We start from the raw sequence: 25,488 nt of genomic DNA, 5'->3' as shown, positions 1-25,488 counted from the left end.
CTGGTCCTTCCCTGGCCAGTGTACATTTTGCTGTACGTGTTTCCTCCCTGGCCTCTGATAGGCAAAGTGATCCAGCGTATAGAGCGCCATCCGGCGGAGGTAGTCCTAGAGGCTCTGGAGTGGCCGAGACGCTTGTGGTTTGCAGATCTGATCAGTCTCATCGCTGCGGAGCCTTTACGGTTTCGGGAGTCTGCAGTTCTTCTCCATCAAGGCCCCGTCTGTTTGGAAGAGGTGGATCACTTCTGTCTAGCGGCATGGCTTTTGAGAGGCAGCCGTTAAAGAATAAAGGTTCACGTCTGCAACAACGTGGTGACCACGTTGTTGCAGACGCGCAAACCATCTACTTCCCTAGCTTATGTCAGAGTCTGGAAAGTTTTTGAGACCTGGTGTAGGGATCGCGTGGTGGATCCTATGCGAGCGTCAGTATCGGACATTTTAGTTTTCCTTCAAGCTGGACTTTCTAAGGGTCTCTCCTGTAGTTCCCTCCGGGTACAGGTTGCGGTGCTCGTTTGTCTTAGAAGTAAGATCCAGGGAGTAGCGTTGACATTGCATCCAGATGTGTCTCGTTTTCTTCGAGGGGCAAAGCACTTACTTCCTCCGCTTCGCCGCAAGTGTCCTTCCTGGAACCTCAATTTGATCCTTTCGTCTTTGTGAGCGCCGCCTTTTGAGCCTATAAAGCGGACTATGCTGAAGGATCTAATGCTGAAAGTGGTGTTCTTGGTAGCTATTTCTTCAGCCCGTCAGGCGTCTGAATTGCAGGCGTTGTCGTGCAGGGAATCTTTCTTGCGCATTTCTGATTCAGGTGTGTCCTTGCAGATGGTTCCCTCCTTTCTCCCGAAGGTGGTATCGTTGTTTCACTTGAATCAGTCAATCGAGCTTCCATCATTCTCAGAGGTAGCCTGAGCAGATCCTGTTGCAAAGCACTTGAGGAAACTGGATGTGCGCAGGGCCCTGCTACGATATCTAGAGGTTACGAATCTTTTCCGGGTGTCAGACCATTTCTTTGTGTTGTGGAGTGGTCCGAAAAGAGGTAGTATGGCCTCAAAAACTACGATCGCTCATTGGCTGAAGGAAGCTATCGGTGCCGCAAACTTACTGCGAGGTAAGGTGGTACCAGTGGGGCTTCACGCTCGTTATATGCGGTCGCAGGTCGCTTCTTGGGCAGAATGTCACCAAGTCTCGATTTGTAATCTTGTTACAAGAAATTCGGTATATAAAACTGTTAAATAAATAAATAAATAAATTTGCAGGGTGGCTACTTGGAAATCTTTGCACACTTTTGCAAGACATTACAGATTGGATGTTCAAGCTTCGGATTCCGGGGTATTTGGAGAAGGAGTGCTCCGAGCGGGCCTCTCTGGCTCCCACCCTCTGTAAGTCAGCTCTGGTACATCCCCGGTGTCTGGACTGATCCGGGTACGTACAGGGAAAGGAAAATTAGGTTCTTACCTGATAATTTTCGTTCCTGTAGTACCACGGATCAGTCCAGAGCCCCGCCCGCTGCTGTGTACACTAAAGTAACGGAGAGTCTGCTCGTGTATCGTTTTCTGGATATTTGTACTACATTATTGCTTGTTTTGTTGGTTCAGCGGGTTCTGTTCCCAGTTGGGGGTTTGACTGAGCCTTATGATAGATGGGAGAATAGTTAGTTGTTTAGCTTGGTTTTGTTCCATTCTGCTTTGACATTATGTAAGACTGAGGGACTGTGGGTGGCACCTTGGTATATAGGGCAGGGTTGTTTGAAAAACTTCTCTGTCTCCATCTGCTGGAGGGGAGGCAAAACTCAGGTGTCTGGACTGATCCGTGGTACTACAGGAACGAAAATTATCAGGTAAGAACTCATTTTCCTTTTAATCGTTTTTGTGTCAGCAATGGTGGGGGAAGCTTAGTACAGTTGGTCCAAAGGTCTTGGTTTTTTTTGTTTGTTTTGGTTTTTTTTAAACTGGAGATTCTCTAAAAACTAGAGTGGAAACAATAACATTAAAAATAAGATTTTCTGAAAAACGTTTTACCCCCCCCCCCCTTACAATTTCCAGCAAACCAATGTAGATTGGAAGCTTGGTAGAGCAGGGACATTACAACAGTCAGGTGAATTTAGTTAATATTGGGTTCTCTATGTACTCCGGTGGAGCTGTGGAAATAAATCTGCATATCCCTAACTTGTCAAAGAGAATTGTCGCCATCTTGTGTTCTGAGACTCCGTGGACTACACCGCTGCCTGTATCTTTTACCTCCCAATGATTTTGAGTTTTTACAGAATGCAGGTACCAGTTAATTCTGAAAGCCTAATACTAAGCATCAGGTAGCCAAGAACTAGGTAAATCCCCCCCCCCCCACCTCAATTCAAAGGCCAAACCACCCACTTTGATTCTTTGTATGTTGCAGGATGCCACAGAGCTGCCTGCAAACGGGCCGTCCCGCCATCACCTGGGAAAACTGTATCCCAAAGCAGAGCGGAATCCCTTTAAAATAGAAAACGGGGACCAGAAACCCTCCCTCTGGAAGTTGGATAACGAAAAGAAAAAGACGGACATAGAGAAGGAGAGAGATGAGGCTCCAGACGTGGGGGTGGAGGAGACGTCGCCATGTGAACTGTGGAGGGAGAAGGGGCTTCCAGTGGGGCTGGAGAGAGAGGCTTCTGGAGCAGAGAGAAACCTTCGCCAAGATAAACCAGAAAAAGAGGCTGGGAAGCCAGCAGAGATTGCCAGGGAGGAGAGAGACTCTGGAAAGGTTTTGAGTGCCCAGCACAGGAAGTATGGGATGCCAACGGAGGAGGCTTCGAGAAGCAAAGCAAAATCAAAGCACGTGTTGCAAAAGTTAGAGGCGCGAGAGAGGCCCTCGGTGAAAGAGGGAATGCTCGGTGATGGGCAGGACAAAAGCCACACAGCCCAGGGGACTGAAGTGAAAGGGGCCCATGCTTCCAAGAATGGAGAGGAGATCCCGAAGCTGAACAGGGGCAGAGCTGGCCATGAGCAGACTGACTCTTCCAGGCTAGCTGCTAAACAGGAGTCCGAAGGTGAGACAGCGCCTCCGCTCATCTGGCTGGAGACGTGCAAAGCAGCGACCTCTGGGACAGCCCCAAGGAAGGAGGGCAAGAGAGCAGATGAGCGCGAGGGTGCCAGAGGCCAGGGCACGTGGAAAAAAGAGAAGCCCTTCCATCAGAAGGCGCCGCAGGAGGCAGCGGGCCCAGAAAAAATGTCCGGGGGTCTCAGCCAGAAGGCTGGTGCCCCACTGCCGGAATTTGTACCTGCATCGCAAGTGATTGGACCCGGGGATGCTGCAGCCCTGCACAACCAGCTCACAGCCCAGCTGAAACAAAAGAAGGTCAGCATTCGTTTCTAACTCCGAAACCACCACCACTCTCTCGGAGCCTTGTATTTCCCACCTCATGCAGTCTCTGAGATCGACGGTCGCCCCAGCTTTACTTTTGTCTTCTAGCATGGTCAGAAATCCTTTTATTTTATTTTTTTATTGTTTTTCCCTCGTATTTAAAAAAAAAAAAAAAAAAAAAAAAAAGTGCTTTTATGGTCCTTTAGTGCAAACCACACTGTACGTTATTTGTAGTACTGCAGAAATGTATGTATAGCTGCCTAAAGGAGATTCAGAAGCCCCTCCCCAGGAAGATGGAAAGATAAAGACCATACGACCTCTCCAGTCTGCCCAACTACTCAGCTTTTTGTGATCCCTACTTCTCCCTCAGATCCTCTGTACAGCGATTGATTCTGTACTGGTCACTGGGAAAACAGAATTTGCATACACGGGTTTCATGAGTCCCTAAGTTTCTGTGCAAGGCTTTTAAATTCTGAGGGTTTTTTATTTTTTGACACCAGCCTGCAGTCCTGTAGCCTGTGCCCCGCGGTGCAGGTCAGGAAGAGAGAGGCCACCCCAGCAGGGTTACCCTCGCTTGGACCCTATCCCTTCTGGAGGAGCAGATGCAGCCAGGAGGGCAAGTTCTGCTCTTTGGTGATAGTGGGGATCTTCTCGGCTGAGGTTCTTCCTAAAGACTTAGCTCTGCCGGCCTCTGCCACTAGATAGAAAGGGAGGAGAGCATCAGATAGCACTCCAAGGGGGTGGATTTCAAGCAAGCCTGGTACCTGCTTACTTTTAATATGGCTGTAATATGGAAATAATACTCAGCACCAAGTAATTATTTGTAGGAAATCATGTGACGTGACCTATTGTTTTTCCAGGCCACGTTGGCGACTGTGAACGTGCAGGCACTGCCCGATAAAGGGCAAAGGTTACTGAAACAAGTGCAGGAATTAGAGGACGCGCTGAGCTCTCTCAGCCTCGCCACACCAGGTATGCAGTCCGTTTTTTAACCGGGAGGGTTTGAATTGCGTTGGTCTTCGCGTCCAGGCAGGAGCTTGCTCTGCGCCACGGTGACGGAAATGTGTGGTGTTTTTTTTTTTTTTTTTTTAAGTGGCTGTCTCTCTTTCAGCAGGGTACTATGAAAACGAACTAAACGTTAACGGTGAGTTTCCTTTTATTGTGTGCGGCCCGCCTTCTGCTGGTGCCTTCTGGTCCTGCAGCCTCGTTCAAGGTTCTGTGCGCCTCCATTCCCTGAAGTCATGCAGCGCTTTCCTTCGGCGCGTGGTTTAGGGCAGCGGTTGGTAGCCCGAGGTGTTCTGGGCGAGCCGCTGCCACCCCTCCATCCCCTGCAGCAGCACGTCAGTGGGAGATCAGTGGGCATTGCACATGCCTTTTTCATCTGAGTTTGAAGATTCAGAGGCCACGCTGGATTCTTGGCCACCCAGGAACCAGTATTGAGATCTGCTTTTTAGTCATTGGTTGGTGTGCATTGAACAGACAACCCTCGCACAGTGGTTCAGTCGCCGGTGGTGGAGTGCAGTTGATTATTGCAGCTCCCCCTACGTTTGGGACCTGCCCAGATACCTTCTTGGGGTTTTCCAGCTGGTGCCGGTCTCCACTGCCTGCTCCGCCAGAGATCGTGTTGCTCCCTGGCACGCAGCGGGCACGTTTTAAACTGGTTACGTTGGTGTATAAGGCCGACGCCATGAAGAGCTACACCCCCTCCCGATCACTGTACTCCACAAGCAGTTTCTGTTGGTGCTTCCTATTTTTAGAAACGTTCAGGTGCCAGAAATACCCAGGCGGGTATTCTCCCCTGCCACGGCACTGGCTTCCTTTGGTAGTGAGAGAGGACCGAAAAATGCTTAGCATAAAAGTATTTTTCTTTTGTAATCTGCGTAGAGCAACTTGTTTTGAATTAAGCAGAACAGAACCGAAGAATTTTTAAATAAGCCAACACATCTGTTGCCTTTCTTGCACAGTTTCTGCGCGTTACCGAGAGCTTCAGGGTTTCAGTATTGAGAAATGTCTTCTGCCAGGCAGTAAATTCACTAATAACAAAAACACTTCTTCCCACCTTCCAATAATCACTCTAGATCTCAAATATACAGTATTTGCATAGAAAAGTGCAGCTTGTGTACTGAGGACAGTATTCTGTCTGATTCTTACAGCTTGTGCGGTGGTGGCCGGCACCAGAGATGCTGAGGGCTTCTTCTAAAGGACCTTTTTTTTTTTTTTTTTTTTTTTTTTTTTAATTTTCCCGCCCTTTACAGATGAAAACCCTCAGGAGGAGGCAGAGGTGCAGGAGAAGAAGCCAGCTAATGACGGGAACCCGTTCAGCAGAACTGCACCCTCCTTGCAGAGCAGCGGGCCCCAGATTAACGCGCTGGCCCTCCAGTCCCGCTCCCTGGGCTCTGCTTCCTCTCTGGGATCCACTCAGCATGCCCCCCAGGTCCGCGGAGGTAAGATGTGAAGCCGCCGCACTGCCCTGCGTGGTCGTATAATCGCAGCAGTAGGTACAGGGTTCCCTTTCAGAGTGGCCTCGCTGAACAAGTCAAACCTGGCCACCTTTTATATAAACCAGTAAAAACAAAAAGAAGTCGCCCATTTAGATAGTCCAAAACACACTGCTTACTACCATCCTCATGCCCCAGTAGCTTCCAAAGAGAATTTTACTCCATCGAGTCTGGTTACCCGCGCTCAGAATTCATGTCTGCAGACGAATCTCTGCCAAGCTGGTTTCTTTTATTCGGGACATCGTGGTTTGCACGGAAGCAGGCGTTCTAGCTGCAGTAAATTTCTGCTTGCGTAATCTTAGCAACCAGCACTGTTAACTTCAGTTCAATCTTTTATATACCATCCGTTTGGACTCAGCAGCAGGGGCCCATCAGTAATTCCTGGCAGTCCCAAGGGCATGCATTTCTCCACAATCCTAGGTAACTAGTGTATTCCCTGTACATACCAGGATCAGTCCAGAAATCCTTGATTTCAGCTGACAAAAGGACAGTGTGATGCGGATAACGGGAGTCAGCACGTTTGAACCTTTTGGTTTAACCTGTTCTTGTTCAGAGCTGAGTGGTGACTGCAGGGTGTAAGAGCCTATTAAAAATAGATTTCTCCAGTGAGAGATGCACAACCGTTCCACAAGCTGTGGTAGGTATTGTGAAGGAGGTGCTCAAAAAAAAAAAAAAGAATAAATGATGATATGTAAGGCTAGCAAGTGGCTGCTGGCGTGTGTGAAGCTCCCCTGGCTGCTTGTCTGTATCCTGTAATTTACTGTTTTTTCCCTGCCATCGAACTGGGCAGACAGGACTCCTAAACCAGCAAGGTTATCTCGCTGGAGAAGTCTAGCCAGGGTGAGGACTCCATATCCCAGGCGCGACTCGTACAGCCAAATAGATTATTTTTTATGCATTCCTAATGTGGTGCCACCGACTTCCAATTGCGATAACTTGTCTTCTACCATTTCAGTAAGCAAACAAATATGTGCTGCGGGAAATAGTCTTGCAGTCTGATAAGTTAACGGAGAACAGCTATTCTTGTATAAACAAAGTAAATGTAATCCAAGTGAGGTGGAATGCACGAAAATGAATTCGGTCCAAGTGAAAACAGATTTTAAAGTGCAACTCTGTCCTACACGGGACTGTGTTCCGCCAGGGCTGCAGCGGGAGAGACGGCTTAAACCAAGAACAGTTAAACAAATATCTGGAAATAAAATCAATCCTGATTTCCCCCCCCCCCCTCTTATTTCTGATTTTGAGAAAGGGAGAGGGTAAACAATCTGCTTCTGAATGGCGAGCTTTAAAATCTTTGATGACCCCTTGGTTGATAAAGGGGGCAGCGCTTTTATTCTCGATAGAACAGATTGGCAGTGGACTTCTGCAGTGTAATTAGCTGACACACAGTTTTACAAAGCCCTACCTCGGGATCCCAGTGAGGAATTAAGAGCTCTCATCTCATCATGCGTACAAGAGGGTATTGATGGTCCATTCCTGATGCCTTGTGGAGTATCATCCATCCTCTCTTACTTTCTACAGCTTCCCTAAAATTCATAAAAGTTTGACCGACCCGCTCGGATGCCCGATTGTCTCTGGCATTGGCTCCATCCTAGAACCTTTGTAATTTCTCTATTTGTGACCTGTACCTCATACATGAGGGATTCTGCACACTTTATTATGCGTTTACCACAGATCACGCTTACGGCTCAGTCTTTCTTTCTGCCTGCCTGCCCTTGATATTGAGGCCCAGTGTACCTTAATGTTCCTCAGGAACCAGCTCTCTTCATCATTGAATCCCATCTTCATTTACGTCCTCGCCCTACTCGTGTGCCTACTAATTTCATACTCCGTCTAGCCACAATCGCACTTAACAGAACATTTTATTTTTTAAAATACCTTCTAGCAACAAATTAAAGGAAATGCCACGGGTGCTGCTATGGCCCCAGACATAGCTTGCTTATTTGTATCTCAGTTTCAGTCCCTTCCTCATTTTTTTTTTTTTTTTTTTTCAGCTTCTTATTCCAATTTGGCTACGATTCATCAATGATATATTTCTCATATGGACTGGTTCTATTTATCCAATTTTACACATTTTTTCATTGGCTTAACAAGTGTGATTCCAACTTACGCTTCCGCCCATCCTGTATCACGCCATTGTATGCCTTTCCTGGACACCTTGGTCTCCTTCCAAGAAGGTCATTTAGTTACCATCAGCCCAGACTCCTGGGTTTTGCATCCCTGCCAGCAGATGGAGACAGGTTAAACTGATACTGCTGCATAACCCAGCGTGCCACCTGCAGTTCCTCAGTATTTCTCTGTCTCCAGCAGATGGCAGATGGTGCAAAACCTGCAGTTCTGCAATCAGAAGACCAACTCTCTTTAAAAAAAAAAAAAAAAAGTTAGGAGCCTTCCTCCCACAGGGTTTGAGGGTCCTGGAAGGACCATCCCTGTTGGTTGAGGTGGACGAGCGGGGGGTTGGTGACCGTTGTGTATGCCCGATCCTTGGGTCCGTGGGGTGTAAATCTGGTGGTCCAGATCCCTCCCCTTCACAAGGCTGCTGAGGCAGCTGCAGGCTCAGGATAGCTGGTTTTGGCTGTCCCTTTTATTTTTGTAATATTAACAGCCACTCGCCACTTCTAGGGAACTCCTTTGTGTGGTAATGTGCGGTAGCCATATATGTGTATTAACCACCATGTGATTATACTTTTCTGCTGTCTTTATTCTCAAACCAACTTTTTCTATATTTTTTTTTTATATTTTTCTCCAGACCTTTATTCTTATTTATTTTAGTTTTTAATTCTTGATTTTTCACTCTCCCTGGTCGTCAACCCGACTCCCATATGACGAACGTGCTTCTCAAATTCAGTACTTCTCTGCTTCTGTAATGTGGGCCAAAGCCCACCCACTTGCTGTTAAATTTCACATGAGTCGAAGCCGCCTGCCCGACATTGGCCGTGTTTCGACATCGATTGTCTGCTTCAGGGACCTTGGAGAGCTCAACACAAACCATCCGTTACTTCAGGGATTCTGAAAAGCACGTCATAAAACATTCGCTACTTAATTTACTATTGCCATTTCCACCCCACATATTACTCCTATAAAATCTAATTGTCACCACATCAATAATTCTTTTTACTTACATACTCGCGTTTTGGAAAAAATTATTGCGCGTGACGCCTTTGCTAATGTCGAAGGGCGTCTCTGTCTGACCTCACGATTTTTAAACTACCCTGGACCAATCACCATAGTCTCGTTCAGAGCGAGGCTGCACTGTTAAAGTTTGTGTACACCCTTCAGTCTACGTTTGCGTCCAGGATGGACCAATACTCCCGATGTAATTACACTGAGGAATCCCTGTTTGATTATTAGCCGCCTTCACGTTTACCTTATTTCTCACTGCCCGTTTCACGTCAATTATTGCGTGCAGCCCGCCTCACAATAGCACAAATATGGAAACAAATCCAGAGTATATCATGTTGGGAAGGCAAAGTAGCTGAGTTTAGCAGTCATGGAACAGTTGACACATTCATAATGGAAACAGATGCAACCTGGGAAATATATATTGGGTTTGACTGGGTAGGGTTGATGAGTCTGCCGTGGGGGTTGGCTGTATACAGTGATATATTGGGCACTTTTTTAATAATGCTATCCAATCTATTTTATGATTGTGACATCTGTTCAATATTTTATTTGATGTATGTGCCTGGTTATGAAATAAAGCTAAAAAAAAAATACAGCCTGAGACCATTGATTTTGTAGATGTGATTTTTTAAGTGCTCAACACCAGACTATGTGTTGGTAAGTTTGCAGACTTGTACATGACTTGAACTGCCTTTTGTAGAGACTGTAGATTAAAAGTATGATGAGCAGAATTGCATATTTTGCAGATATATCCTGTAACAATGGTTAGGAGCATGCTGTAGACGCCTGTTGCGAGACAGCACGCCTTCCATATCATCCTGAAGCCCGAGGGGTAACAGTATTATAGAACTATGCGCTTGGGACCTGTAAGGTTTTCGCTTTTCCTTCCAGGGAAGCCACCGCAGCAAAGTCTGTACGGGGACAGAATGACGGAGGGCAGTCTGTTCGCAGTGCGAAATGCCACCAGCGAAGCCATAGACCACCTGCACAAATCCCTGGAGTCGTGCCCCTCTGCAGAGAGCACCGAGGAGGATCCCGCAGGTCTGAAGGTAGAGTCCTAGAAGAATGTGTCGTGTGGGAGAGCAGTGCCCCCCAACCCCCTGAGGGATTCACACGAGCTTGATGGATAAACTTATTGGCAGGGCGGTGGTTTGTGGTTGGGATTGCGCTGCATTATGTGAGCATCTAGATGAAGATGTGGAAAGACTGATTAACGCTCTGCTCTCAGGTGCCTCTGCTGCTGCACCAGAAGCAGGCCTTGGCGTGGCTCCTGTGGAGAGAGACGCAGAAACCACAAGGAGGAATTCTAGGTAAGAAGCTGTGAAGGGCGCTCATCTTATCTCGCTTGCGTGACATCTGGAGGACAGAGCAGCCTTGGGATGTAGAAGCAATTAGTGTGGCTCTCTGCATCTATCCTTGTGGCTTCCTAGCAGACCTGGCTTTCGGGGCTGTCCGTAATGAATACGCACGAGATGCATCTGAATACATAAGGTCTAAGAATCTCAGATTCATTCGCATGTGTTAGTTTCCCTGGATCCCAGTCCGCCAGCATTTATTGGGGAAGAGAACCCGAGCAGAATGGGAAGGACAATGAACTTCAGGACACCTCTTCATTTCCACTGCTCCCAACAAACGTCAACATGGGATCTCCTGTGCGGACCCCTTCTCTGTTATGCAGTTATTTGTGACTCCCATACCCGCGTTTACCTCGCACCGGTGCTAACGAGGGCCCCAGCTTCATAGTTTTTGGGTACTTGCCAGGTTCTTATGGCCTGGATTGGCCACTGTTGGAAACATGATGCTGGGCTTGATGGACTCTTGGTCTGACCCAGTATGGCATGTTCTTATGTAATGCGAAATCTCCTGATCCACACCAGCATGCCGGGGACATTGAACAAGATATATTACTGAAGGGTCAGTCTGATCTATTTCCTGTAGAGCAGGTGATTAAACATCTATGTAGAGCTTAGAAATAAGAGTCCCATGGCCGCCTCCTTTGGGGGCCGATGCAATATCACGCACATGAAAACGTGCGCCTGCTTTTTCAACGCCCGCGCATCCACCTCTCCTGGGCGTGCGATGCAAATATTCTAATGAGCTGCCACGCCAAAAAGGACGCGCTAGGGAGAAATTGTGTCTCTAGCGCTCAAAAGCATCAGGCACCCAGGAGACGTGACTGTGCCCGGGTTAGGAAAATGGACACTCGGTTCGAGCATCTCTCTTACACCGGCACAATATGCACAGCCTGGAGCAGGTATATTAGGCTCCTCCTCCCGCACACAATTTTTTTTTTTTTCATCAAGCCTTAACTCAAATTTAAAGGAATGTTATCTCAAGAATTAGATCTTAGTATCGTGACTATTCTGAGTAGGAGGAACCACAGAAAAGCAGTATTTTTTGTTTTTATGCCAGCTCCGGGGCTGGTGTTACATTTGTTGTGTTAAAAGGGGAAATAGCTAATAGCCTCTTCTACATGGCATTTACACGTGATGAGCGCTATTAGTTACGCATTTTGTTTGGCTGCGCGTTTGGAACACGCTAATCCCCTTTTGCGTCAGATGTTAGTCTAGCGCGTCCGGCCGCAGGTTGTCTTGTGTGCTAGGCTGCGCGCTCTTTATTGCATCGGCCTCTTTGGGAATTAGTAGCCGTTACCAGTGCTGTCAGGGTGTGTTACAGCAGGTTTATGCCCTGCATTTCTGCCCAGACTCACTCCATCCCGATGCGGTAGGCTCTGGCGCAGATTTGCTCCCCTGGGCGTCTTGCTGAGTTCTTTTTGCCCCCCTCCTGGTGATCTGAATTCTTTTTTTCTGTTCCTTTTTTTGCTTCCTCAGCGGATGACATGGGACTGGGGAAGACTCTGACGATGATTGCACTTATCCTGGCCCACAAGTCCAGAGAGAAGAGGCAAAAAGATGGCGGGAAAGTGGAAACCTGGATCTCCAAACAGGGTACAGGCTGCAGAGAGAAGCCCGCATTTGTGCATCTTAAATGTAGGGAAACGCGGTGTACGCTTTCAGTCTGACCTCCTGCTACCCTCTTTCCCCCTGATATTTTAGGCCTTCAGAGCAGAAACTGTGCCTTTTGGATACACACGAGTAGAGCATGCGCCGATGGGAGCTGCCACCTTTAATTACAAACCTCTTAATAAAATAGTTTGTAAATGAATCTAGCACATTAAAAATATCCCTAGAAGAAGAGCGTGTCACCGCTGAAATAGGGTTTCTTTGTTTCTTGGCGGTGTGGGTTGTTTTTTTTTTCCCCCTTGGGGTGGGGGAGGAGGGATCGTGAGGCTCAGATACTGACACACAAGCTAAAGTTGTGGAGCAAATATTGCACCCGCGCAGCTATTGATCAGAGCTAGTGGGAGCACGAGTCACACACACAGGCTGCAGGAAGAAAACCCAGTTCTCGGCTCGGGGAACTGAGTAGTGATCTGTGCTAAACCTTCCTTGTTACAGACTCTTCTCTCATTGCCTCTCATGCTACGTTGGTCATCTGCCCGGCTTCCCTGATCCACCACTGGAAGCAGGAGGTTGAAAGACGGGTGGAGTATGGCAAGCTGCGCGTTTACCTCTACCACGGGCCCAGCAGAGAGAAGGATTCCCAGCGGTAAGCGCGCCTCGTGGAGACTCGCGTGCTCTGTGCCGAGGGGCCAGAAACAGGACCTTGTCCTAGCGTTTCCAAGGCAGGCAGAGGAAAGCAGCACAGACCCAACGCGCATGGTCAAAGCTTTTGCCATCGAAGGCGGTAAACAGCACGTCAGTATCTTTTGTATGTGGCAGGAGTGGGTTGCAGCCTTTTCCTGTGGCACGTTAGCCCCACCCTGCCATAAAACTGCTTACTTCGCGCTCGGGCGCCGATCGCCAGCCGGTTTCTCTATCCTCGGCTATTTGAGGGTTTCTGTGGATTTCCGGACATGCCCAGGACTCGCTGAGATTTTTTTTTTTTTTTTTTTAAGGGATAAAGGAGAGGGTTAATGAGTGAGTGACCCCAGCCTGATCTGCACTATAGCAGGACAGACAGACTCTGACTGAGGCTGTTTTGGATTTTGTAGTCTTTCGAGATACGACATGGTGGTGACCACCTACAGCCTGGCTGCCAAGGAGATTCCCGTGTGGAAAGGAGAGGATGAGAGCCCCACTACAGATCATGAAGGAGAGGTCAGTCCCGGTTTCTGGATACCGGCCCATACAGAATTAAAAAAAAAAAAAAATGCAACCTGCACAACGGGCAGCGGACTCCGCGCCCACTGCAAAAGACTCCCAGCCAGCAAACAAAGCCCCTGGAGTAGAGGCGAAGTAGGAATGATTCAGGACTCTCTACCCAGGTCAAAGTAATAAGTAATAAGCAGGGAGCTTCCTTAGGAGCAGATGTTTTGGGGAGCATATTAAGTTCAGGAGAGGAAGTAATGCACATGGAGGGCATTTTCAAATCTGTGTGTGGTATGTATTCATTTATTTATTTTAGTGGATATCATCTGCAGACAAAGCAGGTGTGAAGGTTGATGGGTATTTTTGTCCTTGAGGCAGTTTTCAAAAGGAGAGTGCGCGTGGGTAGAAAGTGCTCCTGGGCTTTGCACCAATGCTAATAATTTGAATTTTGTCCCCTCCCCCCACGATGCGCGAGAGCTGGGGGGGGGGGGGGTCCACGGCCCACGGCCCACTGTTACGTGTACAGAGAGTCTAGTCCTGTCCCTGTGCTCTCTGCAGGATGGCTCGTGCTCGCCCGGCTCCCCTCCTCTGCTCCGCGTGGCCTGGAGCCGAGTTATCCTGGACGAAGCTCACACGGTTAAGAACCCGAAATCGCAGACCTCGCTGGCGGTGTGCAAGCTGCGAGCCGGCGCCCGCTGGGCTGTGACTGGGACCCCCATTCAGAACAACCTGCTGGACATGTATTCGCTGCTGAAGTAAGCAGAGCAGGCAGGGGGGGGGGCCGGGCTCCTGGGAGGACCGGGGTCTGTTCCTGGGTCAGATTTTCCGCTCCCGGGATGAGCTGGGAGACGGTCCTGGCGCAATGGTGATGCCTAGTGGCCGGACTTAGGGCTCCAGAAAGGGTCACTGGTGCGTGGCCCTGATTGAGCACCAGTGACCTGAGCGAGGAGGATAAAATGGAGGGCACAGGGGGGGGGATGACTCTGGCTAGTTGTGATGCCAGATCCCAGCCCTGGTTCTATCTTTGCTACAATGCAAAGGAGCCGGAGGGAACTGCAGAGTCAAAAATGCAAACAATGGACTTGAAGTAGTCATCTGAACTTCCTTTTATACAGGGAAAACATGGATGCACCTGATGAGTGTATCTGAGGGGCACAGATATAGCCACAAGTTAGCAAAACAAAGAGAGGAAAGCCTTGTTTTTGGGAAGTTGTAAAAGTGAGGTGCTGCTGTTGATCCCTCTTCCCCCCACCTGGAGTAATAGTAGGTAGGACAATGATCACTGTGCGTAAAATTTCCCACCCTGTATGCGGGTAAAAGTCGGATGAGCCCGTTTACCCAGGTGAGTGGCTTCTGACCGCAGGTTGGGTACGCGCTTTGCTCAATGTACCATAGTCAGAAGGGACAGGAGTCCACTGCCTGTTAACACCGGGGTAAGTTCCTGGGGCGGAGCCAATGCATGGTCTTCGGCATCGGAGGCTTTACTTCATGTCGAGGGGAATCAGAGTAGCTTTTTTATGTAGTAGCTTTTTGCGGTAGGTAGTGTTTTGTTTTTTGGGGGTTTTTTTGTCGTCTTTGCCGAACCTGACTGACTCTCTCACTTCAGATTTCTGCGCTGCGCTCCCTTCGATGAATTCAAGGTGTGGAAGAGCCAAGTTGATAACGGTACCCAAAAAGGCGGAGAGAAGCTGATAATCCTGACAAGGAGCCTTTTACTGAGGCGCACCAAGGACCAGGTGGATGCAGCTGGGAAACCACTGGTAAGAGCTTGTACTGTCTCTTCCCCCCCCTCCCTGCTAAAGATGGGAATAGGGAGAGCGAGGACAGACTTGGCCTCCAGACCCCATATGAGAGAGGGAACATCTCCTCCTGCCCCCAGGGTTCAGCAGCGTTGTACCACCAGACCCCACGACCAGTGGTAGGATAGAAAAACTCCAGACCGGCATCTGGAATAGTGCGTCACGTGCCTGTTACTTTAAATGCAAAATGGTAACTCAGGTTATATCAGCCAGCACCCCTGAGGTGTTGTAGATTGCCTTGTCACAACACTATTTGTATTTTACATGCAAGTCCTCTCACGCTCTGCCAGTTTCTGATTCTTAGCTGGGGAGTCCCTAGAGGTGCTGAGCTCTTGCTGAGGGCTGATAACCTTGTTTCCTCTCCGGAAGGTGCCCTTGCCCCAGCGCAGCTGTCAGTTGCACCAGTTAAAGCTTTCGGAGGATGAGCAGTCTGTATACAATGTCCTGTTTGCAAGATCCAGGTAAGGACTGGTCCTCCTGATTTGTGGTTAGGATTTGGGTGCTAAAAACACTTGAGTGCCTATGTAAATTCTCAGACTGACCACACCCCATGTGTATTTATTTATTTTAAAATGCTTTTACAAACTGTGTTTAATCAAAATGGTGTACAGAAAATATCATTCTGAGAAAGAAAAATAAGATAAATGTCATAATATTACAAAAATGTAATTATATAAATAAAAACATGGAACTATTAAAAAAGACAACTTAGCATAATACTAAAAAATAGTAATTGCAATTGAGCCAAAAATGATGATTAAGATTTTTTTTTTCTGAAAATTACATTATTTAGTGGATGTCATTTTAAATGCAAGTTGAAAGAGATGTATTTTTAATGATTTTTTGAAGTGATTCAGATTGGATGTGCTTCTTAGTCTGGTAAAGTGTTTCAAAGGATCGGGTCAGCAACCGAAAACGCTCATTCCTGGTAATTTCTAGACGAGCCTGTCGGGGGGGGGGGATGGTACATCTAGTAAATGTTTGTTCATTGATCTCAAGTGTCTGGAAGCTTTACATATACGAAGGAGAGAACGTAAGGTGGTAGAACTAGTAGTATGGATAAGAGAATGTACAATGATTAGGATTTTGAATTGTATTCTATGTTTAATTGGTAACCAGTGTAGTGACTGAAGTACTGGGGTGATAAGACAGAGCAGGGTCATTGCAGGTGGCAGCAGTCCAGCCAGCTTCTAATCCCGTCCCTTCTGGATGGACTTTAGAGTTCAGTAAGAGGGGAGCAGGCAGAAAAATTGGGCACAGCCCTCCATATTGGAATCCAAACAGGTGCCTCGGGGGATACGACATGGGGATGTAGGAATGTGAATGTCCTGTGAGCCCCCCTGCTCCACTTTCAGCTGTTGTAAAATTGAGATCGCCAGGATGAGGAGGGCAGGAATTATTTTATCTTGTAGTTCGGTCGGGGAAAAGTCTATATTGAAAACGGAGCAGAACACGAGGAGCCACATCAGTTCTGTGATGGCTTTACCTTTTCTTTACCCCAGGTCAACGCTACAGTCGTATTTAAAAAGGCACGAAGGAGGGGACCTCGAACCAGGAAGCCGATCTGATAACCCGTTTGACAGAGGTTAAATTTTACACATAGATAGGGAAGATGCTGGGGACAAATGAAGGATGACAATCTGCAAAAAAAAATGTATCGAGAGGTTAACTCTGAACCTCTGTCGTATGTAGTCCTAAAGTTCTCCTTGGTACAGCGATGTACACTGTCCTTCCCCCCCCCCTTACTGTTTTTGAAAGCAGCGAACCCAGAGCTTGCCTGCCGAGGCTCCATCTGTCCTGCCGAACGCAAGCATGGCGAGTGCCTGGGCCGAGCCCCGGGTCAGCACGGGAGGCGCTTTCAGTGCATTAAGCTAAAAGGAGCTTGAACTGAACCACGAGGGGGAAGGGCCGTTAATCAGAGCAGCCGTGCAGGCTTTGGGTGGACAGCACGGGCATTGAAGCTGAAAGCCAGAGTGGGGCGCTGCCGGCATCCCCACGCCAATGCCAAACTCGTTCCCGCCCGCAGGTTTTGCGATTTTTAATCTTCTGCTGCTGTTTTTCCGCTGCTTTCCCTTCCCGTTTGCTAGGTTGCTGTAATTGAAGGAGACTGCCGTGCCGCTGCCCAGTTAACCTGCCATCTTTACCCCCCTTCCTTTCCCTGCAGTGGCCCAGGAATTTGGTGCAGGTTGGGCAGATCATCCTCAGAGCGCCGAGTCCCAGTCCCAGGCCTCCAGCACGATGCACATTCTGACCTCCCTGCTGAGGCTGCGCCAGTGCTGCTGCCACCTCTCTCTTCTGAAAACGGTAAAACGAAAGCCCAGGGCTTTATGTCGAGAATAAATGTAAAATGTGCAGTCTCTCACTCACTGACCAAATGGTGACCTAGTTAACCTACTGACTGTACGCTCAACTAGTTAGTGCACAACAGAATACATTTTGCATTATCTAATTAGCGTTATTAGTCCTGGAGTCTTAGTGAATTGTGAGAGCTTTCTTTGGACCAAGAAAAAAAGACATTTGTAGTATCTCTGCTTTCGAGGCCCTGCAGGCCTGTTCTTCACACATTGGGACCTGTCCGGCCTCAGAAGCTCAGGTATTATAATGTGGTTTTTTTTAATACTTTTTAAAAGATGTAACTTTTTTTTCTTCTGAATGGTAGAAGTGATTTCCCTCCTCTGCTTATGATGGTGTCCCCCCCCTTGTGCATTATATCTTTAAGTCGTCTTCTGCCACTGCAGGTCCTCTTCACAATAAATCGGTGCATTGCCTTCCGGTACAAAGCAGGCCTTTGCATATTAATGATCCTCCCAAGTCATGCCTGCTCCATTCTCTAATTAGAAACCCTCTCTACCCTAAGAATCGTAGAGCAGAGTGATACAAGGAACCCGACCGTTTTAGCTCCTCGGATACGTTTTAATGAATAGGCTTCATCCAAGCATAAACCCAGCAGACTTGTATGATTGGACTGGATCTGCGTGATCAGGACCCAGATGGGAGGGGGGGGGGGGGGTGCCGCCGAGGGTCACGTGATGCAGATGGGAGAGGCTTCTGTTTGAGGTCCTTAGAAATACGTTGAGCGAGTGTTCGGAGATGGAAGTAGGACGTGAGAGAGGGAATGAAGTGCAGAACACAGTAGCTTGTCCTGTCAATTGCTGGAGATGTGTGGTTTGTTTTGTTTTTTTGGCTTTAACGCTTCCCAGAGCCTGGACCAAGTGGAACTGAAGAGAGAAGGCATTGTGCTCTCGCTGGAAGAGCAGCTCAGTGCGCTGACCTTGTCTGAACTCCACGCCCCTGATCCCAACTCCACGGTCTGTCTGAATGGCACCAGCTTCCCAGCTGACTTATTTGAAAACTCCAGACAGAGCACCAAGGTACTGCTTCCCAATAATTGGTGCGTGTCTCTTCCTTTTCCTCCCTCCTCTAGAAACTCTGACAGCTCAAATGTGTATGGACCGTCAGTCACTACATAATATTTCTGGCATGCCCTTGCCTGCTGTGGTATTGGTGCTGTTCTACCTTAATCCTTAAGCAAAGTCTATTCGTAGGGCACAAACTTTGCTCTATTAGATGTACTCCCGGGAGATCGGAGATTAGAAATGGTTATCTTCTTATATAAAAAAAAAAATAAAAAGAAATGGTTATCTTCTGTTTAGGAGAAAATTGAAAGCTCGTTTTTATGCTTTTGGGACCTTGGAACAGGAAGAGTGTTGCCTTGTGTGTGTTTATATCTGTAAAATTATTTTATATTTTTAGTCTTATTAGGCTTGATGTTGTCTTCTGTTATACCCTGCAGGAAGCAAGGATTTCAGACCTGGGGGTTGTGAATATCTTTAAATAAATAAGTGTTCCCCTTAGATAAAATGGATTTTTCTTTTAGGTCTCTGCTCTCATGACTGAATTAAAAACTATCCAAAGTGGTCCTGAAGCCCAGAAAAGGTAACTCTTCCATTTTTTTTTTTTTGGATTTGTCAAGGTTTGCAGTTCTCTGGTACTCGTGTAATGCGCCGGCGGATGCGTTAAATGGTTGCGTGTCGGCAACGTGTACAGGAATGCTGGAAGCGGTTTTCTGAAATATCCTTATCTTCCCAACCATTATGGACCAGGGGGAAGGCCGATGAGAGGGAAAATCATGTAAGAATCTAGCCAGCGTGTGTTAAATCAGGCACACGTTAAGTCCCAGGTGAAACTGGTGTTGTGGGCACGTTCTCATCCCCTATATAGACCAATGAATGTGTCTGATTTTCCTGCCTGGAGACGTGCACCTGCAGATGTCCGAGACTGACCCCTTGTAGGTGTAGTTTGTCTGCATACCTGCGGAGGCTCAGGAAAAGTCCTCTGGCAGACATTTGAAATGTGGTGTTTTTTGTTTTTTTTTTTGCTGTGCGCCCACTGACAGCTTTTAGGTAGGGAGTGTGATATTCGTGTCGGAAAGGGCCTGCAGGATCCCGCTGCCTCCCGTGTTTATGAATGGCGCCCTGTCGCCGCCTTCTGGAAGTTTGTGACATACTGTGAACGTGGACCTGCTTCTGTCCAGCAAGCTGGTCTTGGATCCTGCTGGAATTTGGGATGGGGGGCGGGGTTTATGCTTTCTCCTGGAGGAGCCCAATGGTAGAGCAAGTGAAGATAAACCAGTGCAGTAGAAAAAAATGACAAAACGGTTCATTTGTTCCTTCGGCAGTGCTATGCAGGAGCAGTGGAAAAGCCAGCAGAGGTTTGTGTGTCTATGCTTTCTACAGCAGAAAGAGGGAGAAACAGGGGAGGGTGGATCCAGTGGACACCTCTGTTAATGTGCGTGGCTGCCCACGTTCTCTTTCAGCTGCTGTATCTGTGTGGTATGCTGTGTGGGGTGTGGCCTTCCTCTAACCGCTGATATTTCGAGGCTCTTGCCAGTGGGCTTGCACGTAAAGGCTGATAGCGGTCTCGGAAACGCTAGGGATGAGCCTGGTTCTCATCAGATGCCTCTTATCTCTGCCGTCTCCCAGCGTGATAGTGTCCCAGTGGACGAGCATGCTGAAGGTCGTGGCGGTGCATCTAAAGCGCATTGGCCTGCGTTACGGTACGGTGGATGGCTCCGTCAATCCCAAGCAAAGAATGGACTTGGTTGATGCGTTTAACAACAACCCCAAGGACCCTCAGGTAGGATATTGGACCCTTTATAGCCTTATGTGGGAAGGTTTTCTTATGTTGTACATTAAAAAAAGTGCTTTTTAATTGTTATCCTTTTCAATTTGTTGGCTACGAGTTTAGGTCATTAAGGTGGATAATCTTCAAACTTCTGTAACTGAGCGATCAAAGAAGTATCTACAGTAATCGGCACAGATTGGTCCTAGACTTGCACTGTTAGCAGCTTATTAAGGGCCTAATTTACTAAGAGGTCAATCTTCCAAGGGTTTAGGTGCCTAGCTTTAGGAGTTATGCCCCTAAATTGGCTCTTTCGAAAATTTACTAGGGCTGAATGCTTAAATTTAGGCCCCTTAAGAAGTGAGTGGCAACAGAGAGGCGGGAGTTAGAGCAGGAAAAGGTGATTTTTCAGCAATAAGCACCAGCATAGGACAGTAGCTGAGGGGTGTTTTTAAGGGGCCTAAATGTTTGTGAATTATCAGCTGAAAGCTTAGGACTATTTTTTTTGCCTGAATGTAGATGTCTAAATTTAGGGAACTCAGCCTTTTGTGAACGTCTCCTCTACATTTTTCTCTTTGTTACTTTTTTTTTTTTTTTAACTTTTAACAAGTTTTAGTAAATCCGGCTCTCAGTTAGGAGTGTCAGCTTTCCCTGGGACAGAGGCCAGTTCCTGTCTTCACTGGGAATGGCTTACGGCTTTGCTGTGACATTTTTTCACCTCCAGTTCATTTTGACTGCCTGTGCTTTTATTTTTAATTTCAGCGGTATGGATTTCCATTTCTCTCTCTGCTTGGTTCCAGGTGATGTTGGTGTCTCTCTGTGCAGGCGGTGTGGGCTTAAACTTGATCGGAGGAAACCATCTGTTTCTATTGGACATGCACTGGTAAAGACGCAAACGCTCTCCAATTCCTCGTGCTTCGCTCCTTCTGAACACCCCCCACCCCCCCGGATACGAGCTGGCTCATCCAGTGTGTGTCAGCAGTGACCCTGGCCCTCCCAGATCTGAAAGCCATCCACGTGTGCTCTGTAAAAGGGGATGTCTATGTTTTCAAAGCCCTTTTTGTGTTTAAAACACGCTTTTTTACTGTACAACTTTACTACATTTGGTTCGGCCTAAGTTTTTTATGTTTAATATGAGATTGCTCCTTCCTCCACAAGGAGCCGACGTGTCACATTGCAGCTGTGTTGCAGAAGCAGGGAACCTATCGTGAAGATTAAAGTTCATTAGCTAAGCCCTTGTTGCAGACAGATCAGAGAAACCTTTACATGCCAGCCTTTTTCCTCCTGCCAGGAATCCTGCATTGGAGGACCAGGCCTGCGATCGCATCTATCGAGTAGGACAGCTCAAGGATGTTGTCATTCACAGGTCAGCGCTGGTGCCTGGGGGGATGGGGGTTTCATTCTGTCCATTGGCACAGTTCAGGATTCCGTAGTGGGGGCCTGAGGATTACTGGTTCTAGGACCAAGTCCCCGAGTTCCTAATGGCCGATGGGTTGAGACGGAGCCCAGGTTAGCTGACCCGGATTAGACAACTGCATTGACAGGAGGAGGCAGGGCAAGAGGCCACAATTATCAGGAAAGGGGGGTCAATGATGAGGTTTTAATCTCAAAAGCACTTTACCTAGAACACACTTGCTGCCCAGCTGGGATTAGGCATTCGACTCTTTCAAGGCAGATGTTAAGTGAGTAGGGGGTCTTAAGTTTTTTAGGAGCCTGTGACTCGCAGGGTTATGCAGACGTTGCAGGCAAGGCCCTCTTCCATCGTTTGGGCCTGCCGATGCTGGAGATTCAGTGAGTCAAATACCAGCTCTGGCAAAATCATGCAGTTTGCCTGCTGCCTAACATTTTGGGGTGCTTAGTTTGTTGATTCGCCCCACAAAACCACAGTTTAGCTGGTGCATCTCTGGCATGGCAGTGTTTGGCAAATGGCGATGAGGGAGTTGATTCTCCAATAAAAACATCAGCCTCAATCTAAGTAATTCAGAGGGGTTTTTTTTTTTAACATGATTTGACCTTGAGCTACTGATTGGCTCCTCAGCCCTTGGTGTAGTTTAACAGCTCACAAAGTGCCCTGCAATTAAGGGAAACAACCGCAGGATTCTTATTAATCTCTTCCTCTTGAGTCCTGTGTGACATTTTTATGTGATTGTGGCACAAACGGGGCTCGGTCTCTTTCCTGCTTCCTTTTTGTGAAGGACTAGGCCCGCTGTCCTTAGGAGGAAGCACCGAGAGGCAGCGCATTTCATATGAAGCCTTCTGCATGCTGTGTTTGCGTTCTGTGACCTCCTTGCATGGGTGCAGGGCCGTGAAGGCTGCCGGCAGAGATTCCCTGAGAAAGGGAGCGGTGGGGGACATTGCACAGTTTTGTGTGGTGACGGATGTTTTGGGACTGTTCCAGGTTTGTGTGCGAAGGGACAGTTGAAGAAAAGATCTCGGCCCTGCAGGATAAGAAGAGAGAACTGGCCACCCAAGTGCTGTCTGGCAAAGGGAACGCCATCACCAAACTCACCCTGGCTGACCTGAAAGTCCTCTTTGGGGTTTAACAAAAACGTCGCCTGCTTTTGCTTGCAAGAAAGCACCCACCTGGGTCTGTAAAACAGTAGATTCGTATGTACATACAAAGACTGAACTGTAGTCCTGACCTGATCTAGTTTTATAATTTATTTTTTGAGGGGGAGAGGGAGTTTTTTTGTACTCATCACGTGACCTGTTCGTACAGCCAAAGAATTAAAGTTCTTGAGGAGTTGCATAAGAAGTTGAGTTTTGAGTTTGCTATACTGACAGATTTAAGAATTTGTGGACATGAGCCTGTCAGCCAGTGTTGATGCTCGTCAGCTCTCCCAGCTTGACCCATGTGCTCTGAGAACAGGGGATCTGAATGTTTACTCCCCCTTTTTTTTTTTTTGGTTTGCACACATTGGTAAGCTGCAGCATCTCAGCTGTTTTAAGCAGTGATCTATAAATAATATGGCAAAAGATCATCTCCAGGCCTTGTCCATTATAATTTACATTGCAAGAAGAGGCTCATGGAGATATTTTGGAGAATACTGCAAGAACAATCTCCACACTTTTCATGGTGCATTCAGCTCTGCACCAAAGGGCCTTAAAAAGGCAACTATTCAGCAGGACTTGATAGAGGTGTAAAGCAATGGTTCTCAACCTTTTTTCTATCAGGACACAGCTGAGAGAGGATGCTCACAGGCGTGACAAACTGAGCACATGACCATCATGGAATTAAATGTAAGCATGTGCTCTGCATCCACAGGAGACCCCCGCTGCCTAACAATGGGTGCAGAGCAGAACTAAGATAATTCCCTGTACAATTCACCCTACAAAAAAGATATTCTGATTCTGGTGTCATAAACTCCTTCTACTACCAGGTGCACTGTAAAATAATACAAACAAGCCCCACTCTGTACATGTCTATCAAACCTGCCTTACCCTCAGCAGCACTAACTCCAAGAAATGAAAGAGCAATAGCCCTACCCATGAAAAGGCAGCAGTTCACCACCAGTGCAATATAATATTGAGAAAATACAACAAATAAGATTGTTCCCTGAATGTACCCAGATCAGTCCAGACTCCTGGGTTTTGCCTCCCCTCCAGCAGATGGAGACAGAGAAAGTTTTACTAACACTGTCACTTAACACGAGGTGCCACCTGCAGTCCCTTCAGTATTTCTTGGTCTCCAGCAGATGGTGGAGGTGTAAAGCCTGCAGTCTGTTTTTCAAAAAAAGAGTTTGGACTACAGATTTCAGCGGTGCTTGCCTCCCAGGGGGTTGTTAGGTCCTGGTGGGACCATTCCCCCTGGTTTATGAGGCGGATGAGCAGGGGGTCTGAGACACTTTTGTAGCTCGCTCCTTGATTGCCGGACAGGGCTGAAAAGCGGGGGTCCCAGTTCACTCACACTGGGGGACGGACAGAGCCTGCTGCAGCCATTCTCTGAGAGATGTGCTTATTCATTACCTGTTTATTTCTTATTAAAGTTTTTGTTGTACAAAAGCAAAAAAAAAAGGAATTTAAGAAAAAATCAGGAGAGCAGACCGAGGCTGCTGTGGGATGGCTCGTTTTAGCCCGGCTCTGCTCCTTTCTCGATCGAGCGGTCAGTCATTTGTTCCCGTTTCTCTGGCAGCTTTTAAGCTTGCTGTCCAGCGCCATTTTTCATGCCCATGTGGTGCGGGTTGCGGGGATGCGTCCGGTGCCTCTCTGGAGGGGAGGGCACTTCGGGGTGCACGGCAGCAGTGAAGTTGGCTAGGCGCCATGAGCCAGGGAGGCTCTCGCCAGTGTGGCAGCCCGCGGACGATCCCTTCCCACTAAGCCTGGGAGCAATGGCCATTTTAACCAAGTTCAAGGATGCCGCACGGGCCACAGAAGGGGGTGGGAATTTCCCCCCTCCTTTATTGCTGGTTGCGACCCCTGGGGAAGGTCCAGGCACCGGGGGGGGGGCCCTTTAGGAAGTGAGGCGGGCTCTGATGCCTTTCTACCTTTTCCTCAGATTTTGTTCTTTTGTTGCACAAAGCCTATAAGGCCAGGAGGACCGCGTGGCACAAATCTGGTTTCTGTAAGGCCAGCAAAGAGATCCAGACCCTCTGGGGATGTGTGTGGGGGGGGGGCCACGTGACTGCGGAGGTCCCCGGCGGTGCTGCAGACAGCTCCTCTGAAGTTTCAGGAGCAGATGATCGACAAGTTCCAGGACCCTCCAGGATTGCATCTGGATTTGGTGGCTCAGGGCCTATCGAAGGATCCAACCATTGACGGCCGAAAATCTGCAGGGCTGCGACTTGAAGTTCTCACCACACGCTCGTTGCTCACTAACTGTTTGGACAAGGATGGCTGACCTGACAGTGACTTCGGCCAATCTGTCCTTCAAAATCTCTTTCAGATGTAAACCCAACTCTCCTTGGCTTAGGGCCCTTTGTTTGGGTTCAAGCTGTCTCTCCCCCTGCCAACAGCACCGTGGGTCTTTTTGGGGGTTTTTTTATGCCCATTGGCACCCAGTTAGGTGTCTGGTCATTGTTGCCAGGAGCAGCCTGTAGCTTGGTATTCACCCATGTGAGGACTAACATCCTGCTTGTCCTATAGGAGAACGCCTGTTACAGGTAAGGAACTGTTGTTTTTTGGTTTGGTTTGGGTTTTTTTCGCTCGGCCTTTCTTCCGTACCATCCTTATAATCTTTAAACTGCCTAGCACTAGAAGGCCCTATTTCAGCTTCCATTTCTCCCGTACATCCTGATCTCTGGGAATCTGATCCTTTCCCTGGGGAGGTACCAGGTGTTTGACTGCCGTCAGCTGGGGCAGAATTATTCACTGCTAAATTGCTCCAGCTTAAGCTGCTGTCACTGCCGTTCCCAGGACACAGCATGGAAAGGACGGTCCTGTCTGATATTTGAACTTCTGTACATTACACTTTTTTTCTTCTGACATTTCTCTCTGGGCAGCTGTTGTCTGACATAAGTGCCCCTGCTA

General features: G+C 47.9%; 1 protein-coding gene across 2 annotated transcripts in view; it reads left to right on the top strand.

Moving 5' to 3' along the window:
• The window catches only part of TTF2 (transcription termination factor 2), a 32,260-nt gene extending 9,483 nt beyond the window's left edge, over window positions 1–22,777 (top strand). The window contains exons 5-23 of one of the 2 annotated variants that reach the window (XM_029578742.1): window positions 2,386–3,324; window positions 4,191–4,302; window positions 5,586–5,774; window positions 9,843–10,000; window positions 10,180–10,261; window positions 11,783–11,899; window positions 12,410–12,560; window positions 13,006–13,111; window positions 13,661–13,857; window positions 14,709–14,862; window positions 15,271–15,362; window positions 16,404–16,486; window positions 17,066–17,205; window positions 18,102–18,272; window positions 18,779–18,837; window positions 19,884–20,037; window positions 20,823–20,905; window positions 21,314–21,388; window positions 22,421–22,777. In XM_029578742.1, coding sequence (XP_029434602.1) covers window positions 2,386–3,324; window positions 4,191–4,302; window positions 5,586–5,774; window positions 9,843–10,000; window positions 10,180–10,261; window positions 11,783–11,899; window positions 12,410–12,560; window positions 13,006–13,111; window positions 13,661–13,857; window positions 14,709–14,862; window positions 15,271–15,362; window positions 16,404–16,486; window positions 17,066–17,205; window positions 18,102–18,272; window positions 18,779–18,837; window positions 19,884–20,037; window positions 20,823–20,905; window positions 21,314–21,388; window positions 22,421–22,565 — 3,207 coding nt within the window. In that variant the 3' untranslated portion in view covers window positions 22,566–22,777. The remainder of the gene's footprint in view (window positions 1–2,385; window positions 3,325–4,190; window positions 4,303–5,585; window positions 5,775–9,842; window positions 10,001–10,179; window positions 10,262–11,782; window positions 11,900–12,409; window positions 12,561–13,005; window positions 13,112–13,660; window positions 13,858–14,708; window positions 14,863–15,270; window positions 15,363–16,403; window positions 16,487–17,065; window positions 17,206–18,101; window positions 18,273–18,778; window positions 18,838–19,883; window positions 20,038–20,822; window positions 20,906–21,313; window positions 21,389–22,420) is intronic. The other variant, XM_029578743.1, reaches the window with a different exon arrangement.
• The last annotated feature ends 2,711 nt before the right edge of the window (window positions 22,778–25,488 follow it).

The sequence above is a fragment of the Rhinatrema bivittatum genome, chromosome 15 (genome assembly GCF_901001135.1).
Source record: "Rhinatrema bivittatum chromosome 15, aRhiBiv1.1, whole genome shotgun sequence".
Classification (NCBI taxonomy): domain Eukaryota; kingdom Metazoa; phylum Chordata; class Amphibia; order Gymnophiona; family Rhinatrematidae; genus Rhinatrema; species Rhinatrema bivittatum.
Note: the sequence above shows the minus strand (reverse complement) of the source record. Positions and strands in the feature narration are given on the sequence as shown.